Source organism: Athene noctua, chromosome 8, assembly GCF_965140245.1.
Source record: "Athene noctua chromosome 8, bAthNoc1.hap1.1, whole genome shotgun sequence".
Taxonomy (NCBI): domain Eukaryota; kingdom Metazoa; phylum Chordata; class Aves; order Strigiformes; family Strigidae; genus Athene; species Athene noctua.
Genome location: NC_134044.1, coordinates 3,930,791 through 3,948,910, shown reverse-complemented (window position 1 = coordinate 3,948,910; position 18,120 = coordinate 3,930,791). Strand labels below are relative to the sequence as shown.

Below are 18,120 nucleotides of genomic sequence, written 5' to 3'. Positions count from 1 at the left end.
ATCTGTAGACAATAAAGCTCAAGCCTGATCCCAGAGGTTCCCAACAGCCCTCTGCTGTCACTGGTGTCCAGGGTACCTGGAGAAAGTCAGATCAGAACAGCCTTCAGGGGCCCAAGACACATGCAGCTGAGGCTGCCCACAGGCATGTGGATTCCACATTTCCCTCAGATCCCCACTGACTGATCTGCTCAGAGTGTTACACACTTTGAGTGTCATGGAAATATTTCAGGTAATCCATTTCCAGATCAAAACCAGTATTCCATCCCATGCCCATTCTGACTCCTCAGTTGTCAGATGGGAGATAGAGAGCCTTCAAAGATGCTCCATTCAGAGATTTAAAAATACTTTTTTCATTCTGCTCCCCCTGCTGAGCCCTATATGGAAGAGTGAGTGGAAAGGTTCTCTGCTCCTCCAGCCCTAATTAGCTATTTGGGCTATACTAAATGAAATGTTTTTCCTTCTTCCCCCAACAGACTATTCATAAATGGAAATGGTGAAAGAAGCAGAAGCTGGTGCTTGAGAGTGGTTACCCAGACGTGCCAGACAAACCTCTTACCTTTGCATGTGCATAGGTTATAAGGCTCACCCACTTTTCCAGGGGCTTGGACTTCAGCTGTTTCACTGGAATACAATCATGGAGCACCTTCTGCACAAGTTCATTGTGGATGGAATCTCCAAACTGGATGTAACAATATTTTGCACCTATCTCCACCAAATCCTCCTCCTGAAACAATTAATCCATTAAAAGAGGCCTAGAAAGATGTCACAAAGTCCAGATAGCCTCGTTCAACCTTGAAACCAGTTTAGGAATGGGGTTTTCTCCATTTTTGTCTGCGTAACTCTTGATAGACATCCAGCATAAGGAGAGGTGAACTTGAATCAATCACAGCATCAAATAAATTATTATCAAAGATATTTTGAAAGGACACAAATTTCCCCTTTGGACATGCCTCCAGCTGCCACATGAACTGAAAGTTGCAGGAAAAAAAGCTATTAATTACAGCTGCCTGTGTGATAGCTGGCATCATCACCTGGACAGGAATTGTTCATTAAGAAGGAAAGGGTTGTTCACAGCCACTAGAAACTTCATTCATCTTCCTGCCTTTTAATGTGGGAGATGTTAATATAATATGGTTTTGTCTCTTTAGGAGGATGAATAACGAGACCCACCTTCTCACAACGGTACTCTCCAAACCGGATACCACGAATGACTTGGTGGTAAATGAGATCAGTGCTGATAGGATCCTCCTGTGAGTTGTGCCAGGGGGTGAAGATTTCCTTTCGGAAGTAGAGCCGCCAGGGCGCATTGCGCTCATGTGTGCCCCGCTCCTTCACTAGCTGTTCACACTGAGAGATGGCGTCCAGGACATGATCACGTCCCCCACCCAGTGACCAGACCTAGAACAAGGGACACTGCATTTACTAGCATGCCTGCTTTGGATCTGAGTGGTGGACAGCAAACCCAAAGCTCCTGGTCTATTGACAGCAAGAAAAAATCTGAAAAGGTAAGCAAATGGATGTCCGAGTGTGCATTTTTATGCACAGGGATGGTATTGGGAAAAATAAGTTGGACGTTTAGACAAAGCAGCACGATGAAGCAGCTTTGGTTTGCAATCTTCTATTTGTCTCCTTGTACTTTGCTTATCCCCTGTATATCCCCTTAAGCACATCCACAAAAATTTCTGTAATCTAAACAAAAAATGCGATCTCTGAATTAATTTCTTTGCTATTGATGGCTAACTCTGAGCAGCAAGATGTCATCCTGCTGTGCATGTCTATTTTACAGCATTACCATAGAAAAATAAGCAAAGGGAAGGAGAAGCTAAAATGTGAACAGTAGCAGCCCTGGCAAGGACCTTGGCTTTGAACGCCACATGATAGGGGCTGCATCAGCAGCACTGTAACACAGAACAAGACAGTAATGTGCAGTAATTCAGGTGGGAAATACATCTTTGAGCAGAGATCCCTAGTGTGTGAGACCTGCCAGTCTCACCCTGCTCCCACGGTTCTGCAGTGCTGCACGCATGGTGAGCAGGTGGGGCCTCAGGACATGGCAGGACACCACGGTGCTGCTCTGCCCATGCATGGCAGAAGGGACACTGTCAGTGACCTGGCACAGGAAACCTTACAGGCCTGCGGCAGGAACTGCTAAGTGGTCAGCCAACAGAAAGGCAGACTAGGATTATCAAGTGCTGGGATTCAGTACTAGCTTGAGTGTAGGACTGGGATGGAGGTGCTTCCAGAAGTCAGAGGGAGTCCTCAGCGAGTCTGGGTGGACCGCAGCAACTCCACAGAAAGGGAAGGGAGCTTTCATTCTATTTTTCTACACTTTACCTTATCAAACACAGCAATGTAGAGTGAAAAACCAAACACATCCTTCAGTTTCGTTTTATCTGCTATGAACTGACAGATCTCTTTGGCAGTGGAAGCAGAGTCTGCAGGGACAGTGATGCTTTGGCCGTTCATCAGGGTGACATTAAACATAATGGGTTTCTTCTGCTTTGTTGCCTGTAAATCAGAGTTGAATGAGAGAAAGAAATTATGGGCAAACCATACTTTTCTGTGAAGAATGAAGAAGGCATTTAGATTTAAGAGCTCCACACACTGTACACCCTAGTCAACAATCTTTAAGTGAATCTCCAATGCCCACACAGTTTCTTCAGTGAATGGTGAATCTTAAATATCATTTACATCTCTGGAGCAGCACTGTACTCATTCTCTCCTCCCCACAGCTCAGCAGAGCTGATTATCACATAACAGTGTGGACTGATAGACTTTTTGTGAGCCTTGTTTGGCCTGATGACTTTTGAGTACAGCCTTAAAGGCATCAGTGGAGAGATGGTCTGCAGCAGGTACTTTGCCCAGGGAGATGAGTGTTAGGCAATAGGGTCACTCAGATTTAGGAAGAAATTGAACTGAGGTCTTCACTTGAAAGAGGGGTGTGTGTGTGTGTGTGTGTGTGCACACGTGTGTGTGACTTTTAATTACTAGGGTGACATTTAAAGGAAGGGGGAGGGCCATACAGCTCTATCATCACACTTCCTCCCTCCATTTTAAAAGCATAAGCCCTGCTCAGTTCTTTCCACAAATGATGGTAAGAGCTTCACTCAGGAGGTGGTTCTGGCCTGTGGTTCCTGAGTGGATGGGGGTATCTCCCTGCAAATCGTGTGTTGCATCTTTTAACTTACATCCTCCACTGGGTTTAGGTTAACTGAATAGCCAGAAGAGGTGTATCTAAGAAGCTGCCCAGACCAAGGCAGCTGGTCTTCAATCCCCTTGTGTAATTGATTTCTAGGATTGGACTTAGGAAGATCTGTTAGCACAGGTTAGTAAATGCAATCCAGTATAAAATGACACAGATCAAGATAATTAAGTAAAAAGGGATTTTCTACCTGAAGTTCCAGCCAGCTCGGAGGTTCAGTCCGTGCTCCATTGATGTAGGTACGTCTCAGACGTTCGGCACAATACGGTGCATAGCCTGTGGGGCCGTGGTGGATGAAATTCAACAGGTACTGTATGCACAGAGCATAAGAAGAAGTTAGAAAACTCTAATCCTCATAAAGCATTAGAAACCTTCTGCAGCTGATGTACTAGATTAGAATGATCAGTTAGCTTACAGTTCAGCAGAAAGCATTAAAGGTTAGGTATTGGAGTTAGTGTTTTGAAAAAAGGAGTTTGAAACATCAAGTTTTCCTTCATTCTGCAGAGCTTTTACTCTAAAGAGGAAGACTTGTGTCAATCTATTCACCCTGTTTAATTACACAATAAATAGTAGTGGAGACGGCTCTTATCGTTATGTTAGAGCAAGGCTTAGTGTTTCCAGTTAAAAAGCCTGAAGTCTTGTGACATTCTATATGAATAAAAGTGCTGGGAAGAGGGCTAATTGCAGGTTAAGACTGATGATGATGGTTACTTTTAGTTTTACTAAGTTCTCTGACAATATCAATAGTTGAAGTCCATAATTAAGATTGGACATTGAAAGAGAAGGATTGGATAAACAGAGCATTTGGAGTCTGTATGGCTCTGATATCTTGGGTGATATAGTGTAAGCATGGACTTGTATTTACATACTTCTATTCACTCCAAGCATGGGTCAGTCACCTGGCTATTTTAATGATTAAGAATATTCCTAGAGATAGGGTATAGTCATGTCTTTCATGAATTCTGCATGGCTCACAGTCTTTGCATGAAGACTGGTGTTGAAATATGTCTATGGCTTGTGTCTGGCTTGTTCCAAGTAGTGTCCATTTAACAGCATTTATGATTAGATTCATCATGTGAGCTAGGATGTCAATAAAGCAAGGCTGATGATTCAGGCATATCTCTGGATTCTGTTTGCCTCTAAGATCTAGGAGGAAGGCTGATGTCGAGTTGGAGCCACAGGTTGTTGGTTTTTCTTCCTTGGAGCCACAGGTTGTTGGTTTTTCTTCCTATGGTGAAGTGGATTTATCATCCATTTAAATTTGGAAATTAATGAATGATGAATGATGAATAAGCCCAAATCTCTGTTGGATTTTGTAGGTCCTGGAGTGTAAGAACAAGTAAAACATGGGGGGTGATTTTATACTGGCCTCCTGAGTATATTTAATCACTAGCACTGTAACTGGAGACACCTTTTAGATGTTGGAAAGGTAGAACTGGAGAGGTTAGAATTTGTCAGATTCTTTGCAGATTACAGATCTAAAATGAGGGCTGTGACCAACAGCAGAATCCAACTTATATGTCATGTAACGAAAAAGAATAAAATGTGAGTACAGCAACAATTTATTTAAATTCCCAGATAAGCATATGAGATGAGATAGTTTCTGCAAAAAACACAGCACCAGCTGCTATGGCAGCCAAACAGTTTATGTGGCTGTCTATATGAAAACATCAAAATACACAAGAAACTAGATCAGCTAAGGCATTTAAGCTGCTGTAGGAAAGGTTAGTAGTGTACCTTCACAAATGTGTCTGAAGGAGGAAAGCAACCAAGGCAAAGTGACAGAAGGATCCAGCCTCGAGCATAGCTGCTCCTGTTGCTGTTTTCAGTGAGTTGTTTGCAAATCTGGCAATAAATCTCATCTCTGTAATAAAACATGTGCAAGCAACAGATAATGATTCACTGTCTGAACTGTCTTTGGCTACATTTCCACGGCAAGCTGGGCATGTTTGCAGCATGATGAAATAGATCTGAGGTAGGTTTAACCACCTTAGCTAGGATACCACCTGTAATGTACCACAGGAAATAACTGTGTCATTGGCTTTGGCAGGGAAAGGCTCAAGGTATACTTAGTGCCTTTTGCCACCCCTTGTTACTTGAGCAGTTCAAGTGCAATTCCCATGCTGGATAACCTCCTGTGACAAGCGGGGGGACTGTGCAGGGATAGCAACTGCCAGGTCATCCAGCTGGGAAGTGGCATTGCTGTCCCTCCACATGTAAAACTTGTTCTAAGCCCTCTACAGTACGTAGCTTGTATTTCATGGCTCTTGTCTGTCTGCTCATATGTGGATTTGGGGATAAGGATAGGGGGACACCCTGATTTATTTTATATTTTAAGTAAACTTGGAGTGAGTCCTTGGACAGGAATGGAGGAAAGGGTGCTTCAGAGCAAGCTTCTGAAAATGCAAGTTGCTCGCAGCAAGAACACATGGGAAACAGATGCAAAGATCTGCATACAAACAAAACCACTCCTTAAAAATTATATTAGATTTTCTGGACTCTTGGAACATACAGCTGGCAAATCTGATGTGGGAGGGCACAAGGTGGATAAGGTTTTTGTTCTCAGATAGAACATGTGATGAAACACAGGCTGAAGGAGCAGATACTTAGCCTGTGGTTGTTATGATAGAAAAAACTGAAGGCAATTTTTGCCAGATGAGGATCTGCTTTGTGGAGCATCTTGACAGAAACAAAGCAACTATGCAGAGAGGAATGCAGCCAGCCACTGACGGAGGTCAAGGCAGAGCCTGTGCCTATGGGCTTTGTTACAGAAGTGTGTTGCATAAGCTAAAATGGAGGAGAGAATTCACAGGGTCAGGTCAGAACCAACCAGCTTCTGTCTTATCCTCACACCATGCTTGACCTAAGGTCCAGCCTCACACCGCTTGTTAGCAGGATTTCTTCCCCTAGTGGCTGATACACACAGCAAGCCACCTTCAACTGCCTCTGATCTGGGGACATTGCTTGTGGGCTTGACCACAGGCTATTGGGAAACTGAGGTTATGAACACCTCTCGTACACCTAGTGTACATTAACTACATATTTCTTGCACTTCTGTTTCTTCTCCCTCATACTAGGGCTGTGTCCCACTTTCAGGTGTTATTGGGTTACAGCCCTGAGCTCTGCCCTATTGCATATCTGTGGGGTATTCAGAAAGCCATACATGGAGGCAGCTGACCTAAACTACAACATGAAGATACCAGAAAAGGCAGTAAGGGAGTTGTTCTCTGTCCCCTCTGATAAAGGTGAACCATTCTCAGAAGGGGTGTGTGGCCTACAGTCTCAGTTTTATGTGACTGGCTTGGGCTTTTAGTCACGAATCCCCAGAGATAAATGTGAGACATTTCCAGCATTTGGAAAATGCCCTGGGACTGTGGAAAGGGGATGCTGGGTTTCCTTGATGTAATGAGTGCCTGGTCCTAGGAAGGAGGTACAAATTTCCTACCTGATATCAGGACGCAGAATTGCATTGCCAATAATGAAGTGCACTTTTTCTAGGTTGGACATAGGTCTCTCAGAGATCGAGCTGTCCTCTTGGAAAGCCTCTTCTCCACTTCTCAGCTGGTCTGTCACCTGAAAGAAACCAAGCAGAACCCCAGACTGCTCTAGAAACTTCCCCTTTTACCAGGCAGCTCTCCCAGAAATGAGACATTGCTTGTCTATCTTTCTGGCTAAAACTCTTTCTGCTCAGTGCAGAGGCAGTTAGGAATAGGCCATATTTCCTCCGTTCCCTCTCAAGTTAATTTATAAAATGCAGTGTTACACCACTGTTACTGGCTAGGAGAACTCTCTTGTACTGTCCTGTACAGCCCTAAGCACGTGGCGGTTCTCAGTCTGCTCAGGGCTTTGGGAAAACTGTTCTGTAATACCAACAATTCTCAATAATAAATTGTTCCCTGTGTTCAGGGGTCACTCTCCATCAGGAAGGGATGGAGTTAATCTGCCAGAGGACGAATGACAGCAGTGCACATGGGGTAGTTTCATACATAGCTGGGAGGTTTTTGTCACATAATATCTGTCAAAAGGTGAAGACAAGGTTCCAGGCAAGAAGACTTAAGGGAAGCAATTTATTTCCACCTCTTACCTTCCCTGTCAACTTGGATGACCGTTTCAGCTTCAGGGAAGAGATCCCCTTTGAAATCTTGTTATACTTTCTGCTTTCTCTCTACAACACACATTACCATTTTAGAAAATTAGTTTAATGCACAGCAAGAACGATTCATTAAGGACAGAAAGATGCCTAAATGGAGATGTTTTTGTTTAGACTCCTCCTGCCAGAAGGAGCCGCAGTGTCCTTCTAGGACTGACAGGGGCCCTTTTGCACTTCTGGCATTTCAATTACAGTTGCAGGAAAGGGTTCACTCCTGGTAGAACAGCACAGAAACCAAGGTAAGCAAATGAAAATACAAACATAGCCTGCTCTTCTTACCATATTTGGGCTGTCATTCCTGAACTGGACCTGGTTTTTCCTGCCAAGTGTGTCATATATCTGTGTCATCATGGAGCCACTCTTGGTGGTGGCATTCTTGGCAAACATTGCTGGCTCTGGCAGGTCCCCCATGAACCTCAGGATGATAACCCACACAACTAGTGAAGCCTGTAGTGACAGAAAGCACAGTCAGACGCTGCCAAGAGAACCAATGGCCTCATGCCATTGCTGCCTGTTTAGATGAGAGAATTTTCTTCCTTTACCCAAATTGTTAAAATTCCCATCTCCTCCTGCCATTTACACCAGTTTATTTTCATGTCGAACAACATGAAAGCAACATTCACAACACTCTCTTGCTAAAGCAGGGGGATGCAGCTCTAGTGGGAATGTGAGGTTTGCTCTGTGATTGATGAGCTCTCAGCATTCCCTTTTACTGGCACCTTGCAGGTGCGCTGCGGCTGGGGTGAGGTGGAGGAACCTGTGCTGGGCTGCGGTCTGCAGTCATCCTCTTGGACAGATAAGCAGTGGAGTGCACTCCTCCAGGAGCCTTCACACCCAGAACTAGAAAGTGAAGTTTTTGCAGCGTGGGATCCTCCATCCTGCAAGGCTGTTTAGCATCAAGAACTCCCTTCCTCAATCCCCCTAAGGTCCAATGGGAAAATTGGAGTCCTTGGCCTCCCCCTTCTGTCCTAACTCACTGACCAGCAGCACTAACAAGAGCAGAGACATGGGTGAGCTATGATACCAGGACATTGTCCTTGTCCTCATGGTAGAGTAGCGGGTGCCGCAGCTGTCTCCGGATATGTGTGTGTGTAGAAGACCCCTGGAAATAAGTAGCTGCAAACTTTGGGAAGGTGTACTCTTCCAAGCCATCTGCTTCCTCTTCTAGCTCCACACTCATGGGAACCATGTCCAGGTCCACCTCATTCAGCTTGTTAGACTTTGTTTCCAAGTCCTGTGCAGAACATGAGGAAGAAGCACATTTTCTTTACCTGTACTCTGATATTCTTATTGGATGTTCTTTTTGGTTTTTTTTGTTCTTGGCCATACGTCCTCCAGAATCTGGCTTTCCAGCTAACCCCAAGGCCATTTTCAGCTGCTACCAACAGATCATTGTGACTCAGAGCTTGTCCTTGAGATGCATCTATTCCATTTGACCTTCCGGTTTGGGCTTCAGCAAGGACATTGCTGATGGAAAATCCAGGCGTTATCTCACTGCTCACACCCTTCACTAACCCAGACCACTCTACTCTGCCTACCTCTCCCTACCCAGTCCCATTCTCCACAGTTGTCAGGACCAATATATCTCAAATTTTGCTTTTAAGAACATGGGGTAACTTGAGTCATGAACTTCTAGCTTGCTTCAGCTGGAAAATCACTGAGCGCACCGTCAGCAGAACATGTGTTTCATGCCAAAATGTAGAGAATGGCACTGTTTGGTGAGTGTCTGCTGGGCCAGAGAAACAAATGTGCAGTAGCTTTTGAAGACACATAGTCCCCAAACTGCATGTGACCAAAAACTTTTGGGAACTGGTCTCTGAAATCAGATCCTGAAGAGACTGTCTGGATGACTAATTTGGGCGATTCTTTCACTGTACAGAGTTCATGAAACAGAACTGACCACTGAGGGAGTTCCAACAGTTAATGGACTTACACAAGAAATGAACGTGACCCATTACCAGTCTGAAGCTCTGTACCTCAAAGCCCAGAGGAGCCTGTCCTTCTTGGCCTCCAATCATAGAAGGTAAAAACCCAAAAATTTTGTCCACCATTTCTTGGTCACTCAGAACATCATGATTTGTTGGTTTATTGGCAAGAACATTCCTCCTTTGTCTTGCTTCTGCCTCCTCTCTCTCCAGAGTAGTCAGGTGTTCCTTTAAACATAGAAGCTGGTTAGGCATGACTGGAACATCATTCTGTTAGAATGAATGGGTGCAAGGATGGAATACTATTACAAAGGTGTTATGACAACAAGGTCCAGCTCTGCTAGTGCAGTGTTGGCATGTGAAGTCAAATGTTGATTCTGCTAAGCAGTCACAAAGACCTAGCACATCAGCAGCAGGGCCTCGCTCTTACAGCTGTCCTTATAGACTGTTGGCCTATTGGTAATGATGTGCAATTTTTCAAGAACTTTTTCGACAAGATAGGAAAAACAGGAATTCCTAGCAACAGAAAAACCCACATTATTTAAAATTTTAAAATGTTTTGTGTCAGAGAGCTGTAATAGCATTGTGCATGTTTGGCAAAAATGCCAGCTCATACTGCAAACAGAAATATGCCTTGGATGCTTGCCTCAGCCCATTGCTAAAGCATCATTACAAATAGATTTACAACTATGTCTGCTTTTTATTAAAATACAGTGGTGCTCAGATCTTTGAGCAAGTCCACAGGTGTAAGCTGGGCAAGCTCTCTTGTCAGCCAAGGAACACAGCATTCAATGTTCCTCTGCGAACATATCTACCTAGAAAAGGTAGATATGTTGGCAGAGGAATCACATAGCTTCTTCCCTTCCTTTCACTGGTCCAAGGACTTGGATGAGATGTTTCTTCTTCTAAGCGGATATTCGTGGCTTCCAGCTTATACTTGTTCTGTGCACAACAGGACCAATCTGTGACTGTTTCCACAACTGCTGAGCCAGTTCCCTTCTGCCATTAACAAGCTGTCCACACCAGGACTTTATCCCCACACAGACTCAGTTCTAGATTTGGCATTTTAAGGAACAGACCACAGGCAGAAATCCACAAACTGGGTTTGTCTCATTTGTACAGCATTGATACAGAAAGGAAATCATAGAAAGGCCTCCCGTCTGCCAAGGTAGTAAGTACAGGATTTTCTCTGGCAGCGCGCACCAAGATACACTGCACTAGGATTCCCTTTTGGACGGATCCCTAAGTGACATTATCAGGCCTTGCTGTAGAAATTTATCTTTCCTTCACAGGAGTGACTGATACGCATGCACATCTTATCTTTTCTCCTTCCTTCTGTCAAAAACGTTTCAGCTCTGTCAGTGAAATTTTGATCCATGATAATGAACACAGAAAGCAAATGTAAACAAGATCAGACTGCTTAAAACTGTGCTTTCATATTTGACAAGAGCTCGAAATAAAACATCCCAAATTAAATATTCACATCCAGTGCTATGCTACGGCAACACTTGCTGGTCACTAAATCTCTATCAGAACTTCATAGAAACAACATGTTCACAAGGTATCTGTGAACATACCTCCCTTGTCATCCTCTGGAAGATTCGGCGTGCCAACATGCCCCTTGCATATGCCTGTATAACACATACAGCTTTCTTCTGCTCTGCTATCTTTTGACGCATTAGATAACCACGGCACATGGCTTGAAGCCTGATGATATAAGCCCGGGTTGCTTCATACTGTTTAGCAAGCTGCCGGCTCCGGCACAGCGCCTGCAGGCGCCCGAAACCCAGCATAACCTGTAGGAGGTGGAGAAAAAACAAGTGATTATGGTTCAAAAACATTGAGACAGGGAGCAAGTTGCGATGAGTAGAAGATAACAAATTCAGTAACTGGATAAAGACACTGGAAGGGGCTAGTGTGATACTGCCCTTTATACTTTAATTTCTGCCAGTAAAAGGCTTTTAGCTAGATTATACAGAGTTCTTTTGGGGACCTGTTCTAGGGAGTAACTCCAGGAAGTGACAATGATAGCCTGGAATTATGAAGAAGGAAGAGAGCAGAAATAAAGCCAAGTGAATGGGAAAAAAAAAAAAAAAAAGGCACATCCTTGGACAGATGGGTGGGAGAATCCCAAGAGAAGCAGCAGAGCAGGATGGGGCAGAGTGCAGGACAACAGCCTGGGTCTTCAGACAGGAATTACATCACTGATGCAGAATAGAAAACATTTCTGACTGAAACTGGCAGTTTCTTCTCCTGCCCCTCGTGACTGGGATGTATGGGATATATTAATAGTAATCCCTGCTGCACGAATACACAATATGTGAGTGCCCCCAATATGGTGTAGCTTTCCTCACCCAGAAAACCCACCATCTATAGAAGATCAGACAATATGTTTAATAATGTGAGACTGATACAATGGAGTTTTGGGTAATTTTTGACAAATTCCCAGTTTTCCTGTAACAGTTGTGGAAGACACTTTGCTCACAGCATGGTGGTGACACACAAATGCTGGCCTTGGACTCCTGACCAGAACTGTGAGATCACTCATATTTCAGGTCACTGGAGCCAGGCCTGCCAGTGGTTAGTTGGGTTACTATTTCATCAGAAGCAAAAATGTCACAGGTTCAGCAAGCCCTGAGAGGTCCCAGAGCCCTGCTTGGACTTTACACCCTTCTTTACAGCCTGACATCTTGCCTCTCCTCCCTTCAGTTGTGAATATTTTCATTCTTAATTCTCCACTCAGTCTGGCAGGGCATAGTACATAAACACACACAAATATATATATGTGTGTATATATATATATTTTTTAAAAGTATTTATATATACACCTGCATCTTACCATTCTGAAATCCTTCTGGCAGCAGTAGCTTCTCCAGGCTGACTGTATGGCTACAGCAGACTTCCTCTGTTTCAGAAAATGCTTCCTAAGCAGACAGACAAGTGAAGTGACAAACAATAGGTTATTTCTGCTGCTTCTTATGATAATAATAAAGGAGAGGGTGGCATATTTTTCCTTTTATGGGATGTCTACAGTCTGATCTCGGTTTTGTCTGCTGTCTAGGAACACTAGGGTCAGGAAAGCTCTTGTTAAACTACTTAGCTCAATTATTAGTAGACATCTTGCCAGGGCAGGTCTGAATCTCAGCAAGGGCTGTTCTTCCTGCTTCTGAATAGTCCAAGAAAAGTATTATATTGTAGCAGGAATATTAGCCTGGTCAGATACTTTTGTACCACATGCTTCAAAATTATCCTCACTCAAACATTTTGTCAGCTTTCCATGCTGATGAAGAGGCCAGAGTAGGCCGTTTTGCCTGACCTGCTCTGTACATAAAAGCCTTAGATTTCGCCCAGGCTCATCTCGTTCTGGAAGTGAAGAAGCACCATGAATCAGTTGAGCTCACAGAGTGTTTTCCTATTTGCTTCGCTAGCCATCTGCTAGTAGAAAGGATGAGAAAGAAGTATTACTAATCCACCATGATACATCCAAGCTGACTTTGCCCTTAATGCTTCAAAAATACTCATAGCAACTGCAGACCAAATTCACTGCTGTGGTAGGAGAGCTCTGTAAGAACTGAAAAAGCCCTTGCATCAAACCTGGATAAGTTAATTCCCCCATCTGATGACCACTTGCTCCCCAGTGTCCTAACTGCCAGGACTAGGAGACCATCTGAGCAAGATGAGCTTCCCATGGTAAAATCTGTCACACTGTGGCTGTCAGAAGTGGTACATAGCTCTGATGGTTTAAAAATAAAAGCAAGGTGAGGCTTTTAGGGAGAGGTGATACTCTGTTAGATAGCAAGCAGAGTTTGAAAAAACAGGAAAAGTTTTGAGGTGTTTGTGTCATGGTTTTTAGTTCTTGTTTTTCTACTGTCAGGAATATTTCTAAACCAAACCAGGATTCAGGCATATAGCATGGTTCTGGTTAGGGGATACAAGATTGATAAGTACAAATCATGATGTAAAGCATGTAATGAGGACAAACATTTACTTGACAATGGCTAAATTTCACTTCCGAATATATTTCAAACTAAACCAGACAAAATGCAAGAACTATGCATCTTTGGCAAAGAGAAGGACTAATTAGCTTCTATCTGATTCTTTTCTATGTCTTGTATCAAAGAAGCATCCTAAATAAGAGTTCTTGTAGCTCTGAGAAGGACAGAGTCCGTGGGGATTTCCTATTTTCCAGATGCCTACTGTTTACTAGAAACATTAAGTGAAAATCCTCCTTCGACCCCTTCCTCTTCATACAAGCTGCATGTGCCAGAGCCCTGCATGTTGAAAAGCATCATGAGAATAAACAAACTGAGCCAGAACAAATCTTTGCACAAAATCCACGTAGATGCATCGTGCACTGTTACATGATGAGCACTGAATTTAGGGCTATTGGAAGGTATGGACTGATACAGTTCATTCTCCAAAATGCTTCACAGAGTGTGTTAAACTGCATCACAAAGATTACTGCTTCAAACCAAAGCAAATTCCCTTCTGTAAGGTCACTGACCTGTCTTTCAATCCTCTCATCACCTTCTGGATAAGAAGAACCTTTCCTGTGAGTATATTTTGGCGTTGCAGTTCCAATACTGTATCATGATGATCCTGTTAAAAGAAAGTGTGGGTGTGCCAGCTGAGCAGACACCCCCACAACTTCTGAAAACTGGACACATGGTCTGAAAGAGGCCCCAAAGCAGCATGATGTAGTGCAAGCTGTGATTAAAACACATTTATGGAACTGTGATAGGAAGAGTGCACACCGCCTGACCCCACCATGGCTATAGCCATAAACAAGCAGAGAATCTGCCTGCAGTAAGACCTTTTTTACCTGGGAGGATGCTACTGTCAAGAAGGTCCCCTGCAACAGTGTGCTGGTACCCAGTTCTTTTTTATGCTCAAGGCTTGAGCAGAGACCAATACATTGCACTGTATTGTTTCAGCTGCCACACTGGAGCACAGGATCAGCCTCTCCTACACCAATCTGTGTCCGTTAAATTATTCAGCCTTCAGGAACAAAGAACCAGCCTCACATTCAAGAGAGAGTTTATAAGAGAACCCAGTCCTTCTGGGTCACCACTCTTGCACAAGCAATACTGTGAAGCACCCAGTTGTTTGGGAGAAAAGACAATAAACTCCTGTTTACTTACTTTAAGGAAAATCTTGGTCTTTCCAGCTTGCCAGCTTTCATCCTTGCCCAGCACTGCTTCGGAGATGCGGATACAGCTCTGTCGAGCATCATTCTTCAGCTGATGTGCAAAAGCATCAGCATGTTAGGGCTTGGTTGTGAAACACAGCATCTGTACTATGTAAGGATCTATTGCCCTGCATTTCAAAGGGCGAAGAACAGAAACAGATGAGGTCTTACAGACCTCTGGGCTGACAGTAGAGTGAATGAAAGTGGTTCAGCTCAAAAGGTCAAGAAAAAGAGGAACATGACTGCATGACTAAAGCCTCATAAGGAAAAGTTAGATTAGCCTTAAAGCAAGTTTTTGCCTACACACCTGTTCTCGAACAGACCATGGCAAGAGAACTCTGTATCTCTCAAAGAATTCCTCAAAGCTGTAGCGAATCGGGTAGCCAGATTTCCTGATCTGAATGGTTTCCATCATCCCTGAATATCGCAGCTGTTTGATACACAACTCCCGGTCAAACAACTGAAAAAGAAAGCAGACAAGGAGGAGACTTAGCACTGAAAGAAGCTACACATGCAGCATTCCTCAAAACATATCTATTAACCTCCAACCTCACAGTGCCTGCAAAATGGCCTACTATGCTTTTTAAAATTGTGCTTCTTACTTGTTTAGTGCACTAAATCAATTCATTACAGGTTTATGCCTCTCCCCCCAAAACGGTCTTCAAATTTGTGTTTATCAGCAGTGGAAACAGTCCATTAACTTTGGTCTGGCTTTAGCAACCATTTTCAATTCTAGAACTGCAATTTCAGAGGCACAATAAATTGTTCATATCATTTTGCAGGTGTGAATAACTGCAGTAGCAACCAAGGCCCTTTGGGCATAGCCATGCAAAGCGAGAGTTTCTTGTAATGCAGATTAAAAATAGGCTCACTAAGCCACATGCAGTACTTTACAAATTAACTCACTTGACTAACACAAGGTTTTAGTGTAGAACTGGGTCATGATCTCCTGAGTTCCAGACAAGCATCTTAAGGACAAACCCACTCCTCTTCTGTAGTGTCAAATTAAGCCACATCACCCCTCTCTCAAACACCAACAGCTCTCCTGTTCCTTCTCAGGCTATTTCATAGTATGATCATCATTGTTGGATCCTAATGTTTTTTGTTTGTCCTTCCTTTGTGGAGGGGCTAAAAACTCTCCAGTTTTATTTTTATCTTTACAGGAAAGGCTTTTAAAACTCCTCTCAGGAATACAGCTATGTGGAGTTTTTTCCATCTATTACTCTATGATGCTTTTTATAGATGTTTTTGTAAATTAACAATGTTATATCTACCACTCTTTATTGCAGTAATAGCCTGTACTCCAGATCTTGGCTGAAGTACAGATATAAAATGCTACACAGCAACTGACAGCTTTTTCTCATTAAAAAGTTTACTGAAGACAAGACCTCATATTGTTAAAACATTACCAGTGGTTTCTTGTAGTCATTTGGCTTGATGCAGCGGATGAAGTATGGCTGGCACTGCTCAAGGATTTTCATTAGTTTTTCCAGGGATTGCTTGAACTGTCCTCCCAGAGTAGAGAGCCGTTTGGTGGTATCTGCGCCCTGGGAAGAGTAAGCACATGCTGACTGCTACATCACTGACTATCAGGGGGGGCAAATAATAAATGTTTGTATTTTTGTAGGATGTAGCAGTATCACAGAACTTCCAGGAAAAAAATTATTTACCTACACGGGAGCTAAATCGACCATCTGCATTTTATTAATTTGTGTTTATTCTTGCGAAGAAACCCTACTGGGTTCCTTCACCTACTTGGGCACTACGTTGTAGCAGTGGGGGTGGCTGTGGTGGGAGAAATTTCATCCACAGAAGCTCACATAGGCCTGTCTTTTCCATCCGAGGCTGCACTTTGTGTAGGGCCTGGGTGCCATAAGCTATTCATGGGTGTGTTCCTGAACGCTTGGTGAGAAACTGCCACTCCCACAGCAATAATAACCTCCACGCCAGACATTTTGCTGCCATCTCGTAGCTAGGAATGCTAAAGATCCAGAACAGGTCATACCCTAGTGATTAGGATGTCTGATTGCTTTGCTCATTAATATTAGAGTAAGCAGTGAAAAGGCAAACTTTTACTGGAGGGTAAGGTAAGAGCTACTCCATTTATAGCTGCACATAAAGTGCTTTATGTCTGACTGCTCCAGGGTTGAATTTTGCTCCTGGTTGCAATAGTGTAACCCTGGAGGGATGGCACTTGGCTACTGCTGTTAGCTCCTCACTTCCCCAGCTTGTCTGAAAGCATGGTTCCACCTCTGTCTTTTTCACACAGATCATCACAATAGCCCTAAGCTTCTACCTCCTAGTGTGCTTTAGGGGTACTTTAAATTACAGTGACAACAGTGCAGATTTCAATTAACAAAAGGATTCCACTGGCCTTTTACATACAGGCATGGAATTAATCATGGTAGCACAATACAGCTAGGTTTTTTTGTTTGTGGGTTGTTGTGGGTTGTGGGGTTGTTTTGGGTTTTTTTTGTTTTGTTTTTTTCCAAGTAAATAATTTAAAGTCCAGTGTCTGCCCTCACTTCCACGGTCTTTACAGTACTTCATTCTGATGGTTCTTACGTTTAAACTGCCCTTCTTAACATTCAAGTTGCCATCTTCTGCTTCAGCTACAGGGTAATGCTGCCCTCCAGCGACCAAACACTCATGCCTTTGGAAAACAGTTCTGGGACTGTCTCTTAGCAGCTCTGATGCATCTTCGGGCTAGCAAGCGTCTGTCTGAAGTCGGTATGATAACAGCATATACATGTGTCGTGGTTTAAGCTGTATCAGAGTTAAAAGAAATTTGTCCTCCCAGATCTTAGAGGCCTTTCTGCTGTGCTAGTAAATCAGTGGGATGGCCACACAAGTCTGAAGCCTATGTCCTCATGATCTCACACATATAACATTGCTACAGCTGAATTTGTTGTTAAGATGGTGGTGACTTTTCTCCCCTCGTGTGTCAGGAAAGCAACTCTGAGACCTCAGGGCAGCAAGGTTTTTTCTGGCACTTCATTTACTATTCTTTCTGTAGACTTCTCAACAGTAGCCCAACCTATTTGAAATTAATAGGGGTAAATACTAACTAATCCAGCTAACTTCTGTGCATTTTGAAATGGGCAGTAGCCCACATTTAGTATCTCCTTTATTGATATGCTGCTGTACTTTATAAATGTAAGGAAAGGGATTTTTTTTCAATAACAACCTTATTTATAGAGACAAAAAAACATTAGAGCATTAGGGCAATGTAGATAGATCTGATATTTAATCTGAAAGTATTCATAGGATTTAAAAGATGCTAAGCCAGTTCTATGTTGCTGCTTGTACCATTTCTGACATTTTTCTCCCCCAGGATGTTTACCTGTCCATGGCCAGATGTTCTGGACAGCAGAAAGCCACACTGGGATAAAGACTGAGAAAGAAAGGACAGGATCAGAAAACAATGCCAGGAGAATAGGTAAGATAGCAAGCTGACTGTTTGTTCTGTACCCTGACAGGAAAACGCAAAGATATAAACATTAAAAGCAAAAGTACCTTCCCACATTGATGACACTGCATAGTTAAATGCTCAGAAATCAAGGTATGTGAAAGTTGCAGCAGGACAGAGAACCTGAACTCTGGCCCACACTGTTTTCAGTCCACTGCGGTTTACAACCTCATCTTCACTAGGCAC

At 43.3% G+C, this 18,120-nt stretch overlaps 1 protein-coding gene across 4 annotated transcripts in view; it reads right to left on the bottom strand.

The window, feature by feature from the left end:
• The window catches only part of MYO7B (myosin VIIB), a 61,093-nt gene that overhangs the window by 21,763 nt on the left and 21,210 nt on the right, over positions 1–18,120 (bottom strand). For 3 of the 4 annotated variants that reach the window (XM_074911726.1, XM_074911725.1, XM_074911729.1), the window contains 17 exons: positions 17,809–17,859; positions 15,875–16,012; positions 14,773–14,925; positions 14,419–14,517; positions 13,782–13,876; positions 12,117–12,201; positions 10,855–11,073; positions 9,329–9,505; positions 8,377–8,586; positions 7,632–7,799; positions 7,287–7,367; positions 6,648–6,775; positions 4,940–5,066; positions 3,393–3,512; positions 2,335–2,508; positions 1,171–1,398; positions 557–724 (listed from right to left, as the gene is read on the bottom strand). In XM_074911726.1, coding sequence (XP_074767827.1) covers positions 557–724; positions 1,171–1,398; positions 2,335–2,508; positions 3,393–3,512; positions 4,940–5,066; positions 6,648–6,775; positions 7,287–7,367; positions 7,632–7,799; positions 8,377–8,586; positions 9,329–9,505; positions 10,855–11,073; positions 12,117–12,201; positions 13,782–13,876; positions 14,419–14,517; positions 14,773–14,925; positions 15,875–16,012; positions 17,809–17,859 — 2,421 coding nt within the window. The remainder of the gene's footprint in view (positions 1–556; positions 725–1,170; positions 1,399–2,334; positions 2,509–3,392; positions 3,513–4,939; positions 5,067–6,647; positions 6,776–7,286; positions 7,368–7,631; positions 7,800–8,376; positions 8,587–9,328; positions 9,506–10,854; positions 11,074–12,116; positions 12,202–13,781; positions 13,877–14,418; positions 14,518–14,772; positions 14,926–15,874; positions 16,013–17,808; positions 17,860–18,120) is intronic. The other variant, XM_074911728.1, reaches the window with a different exon arrangement.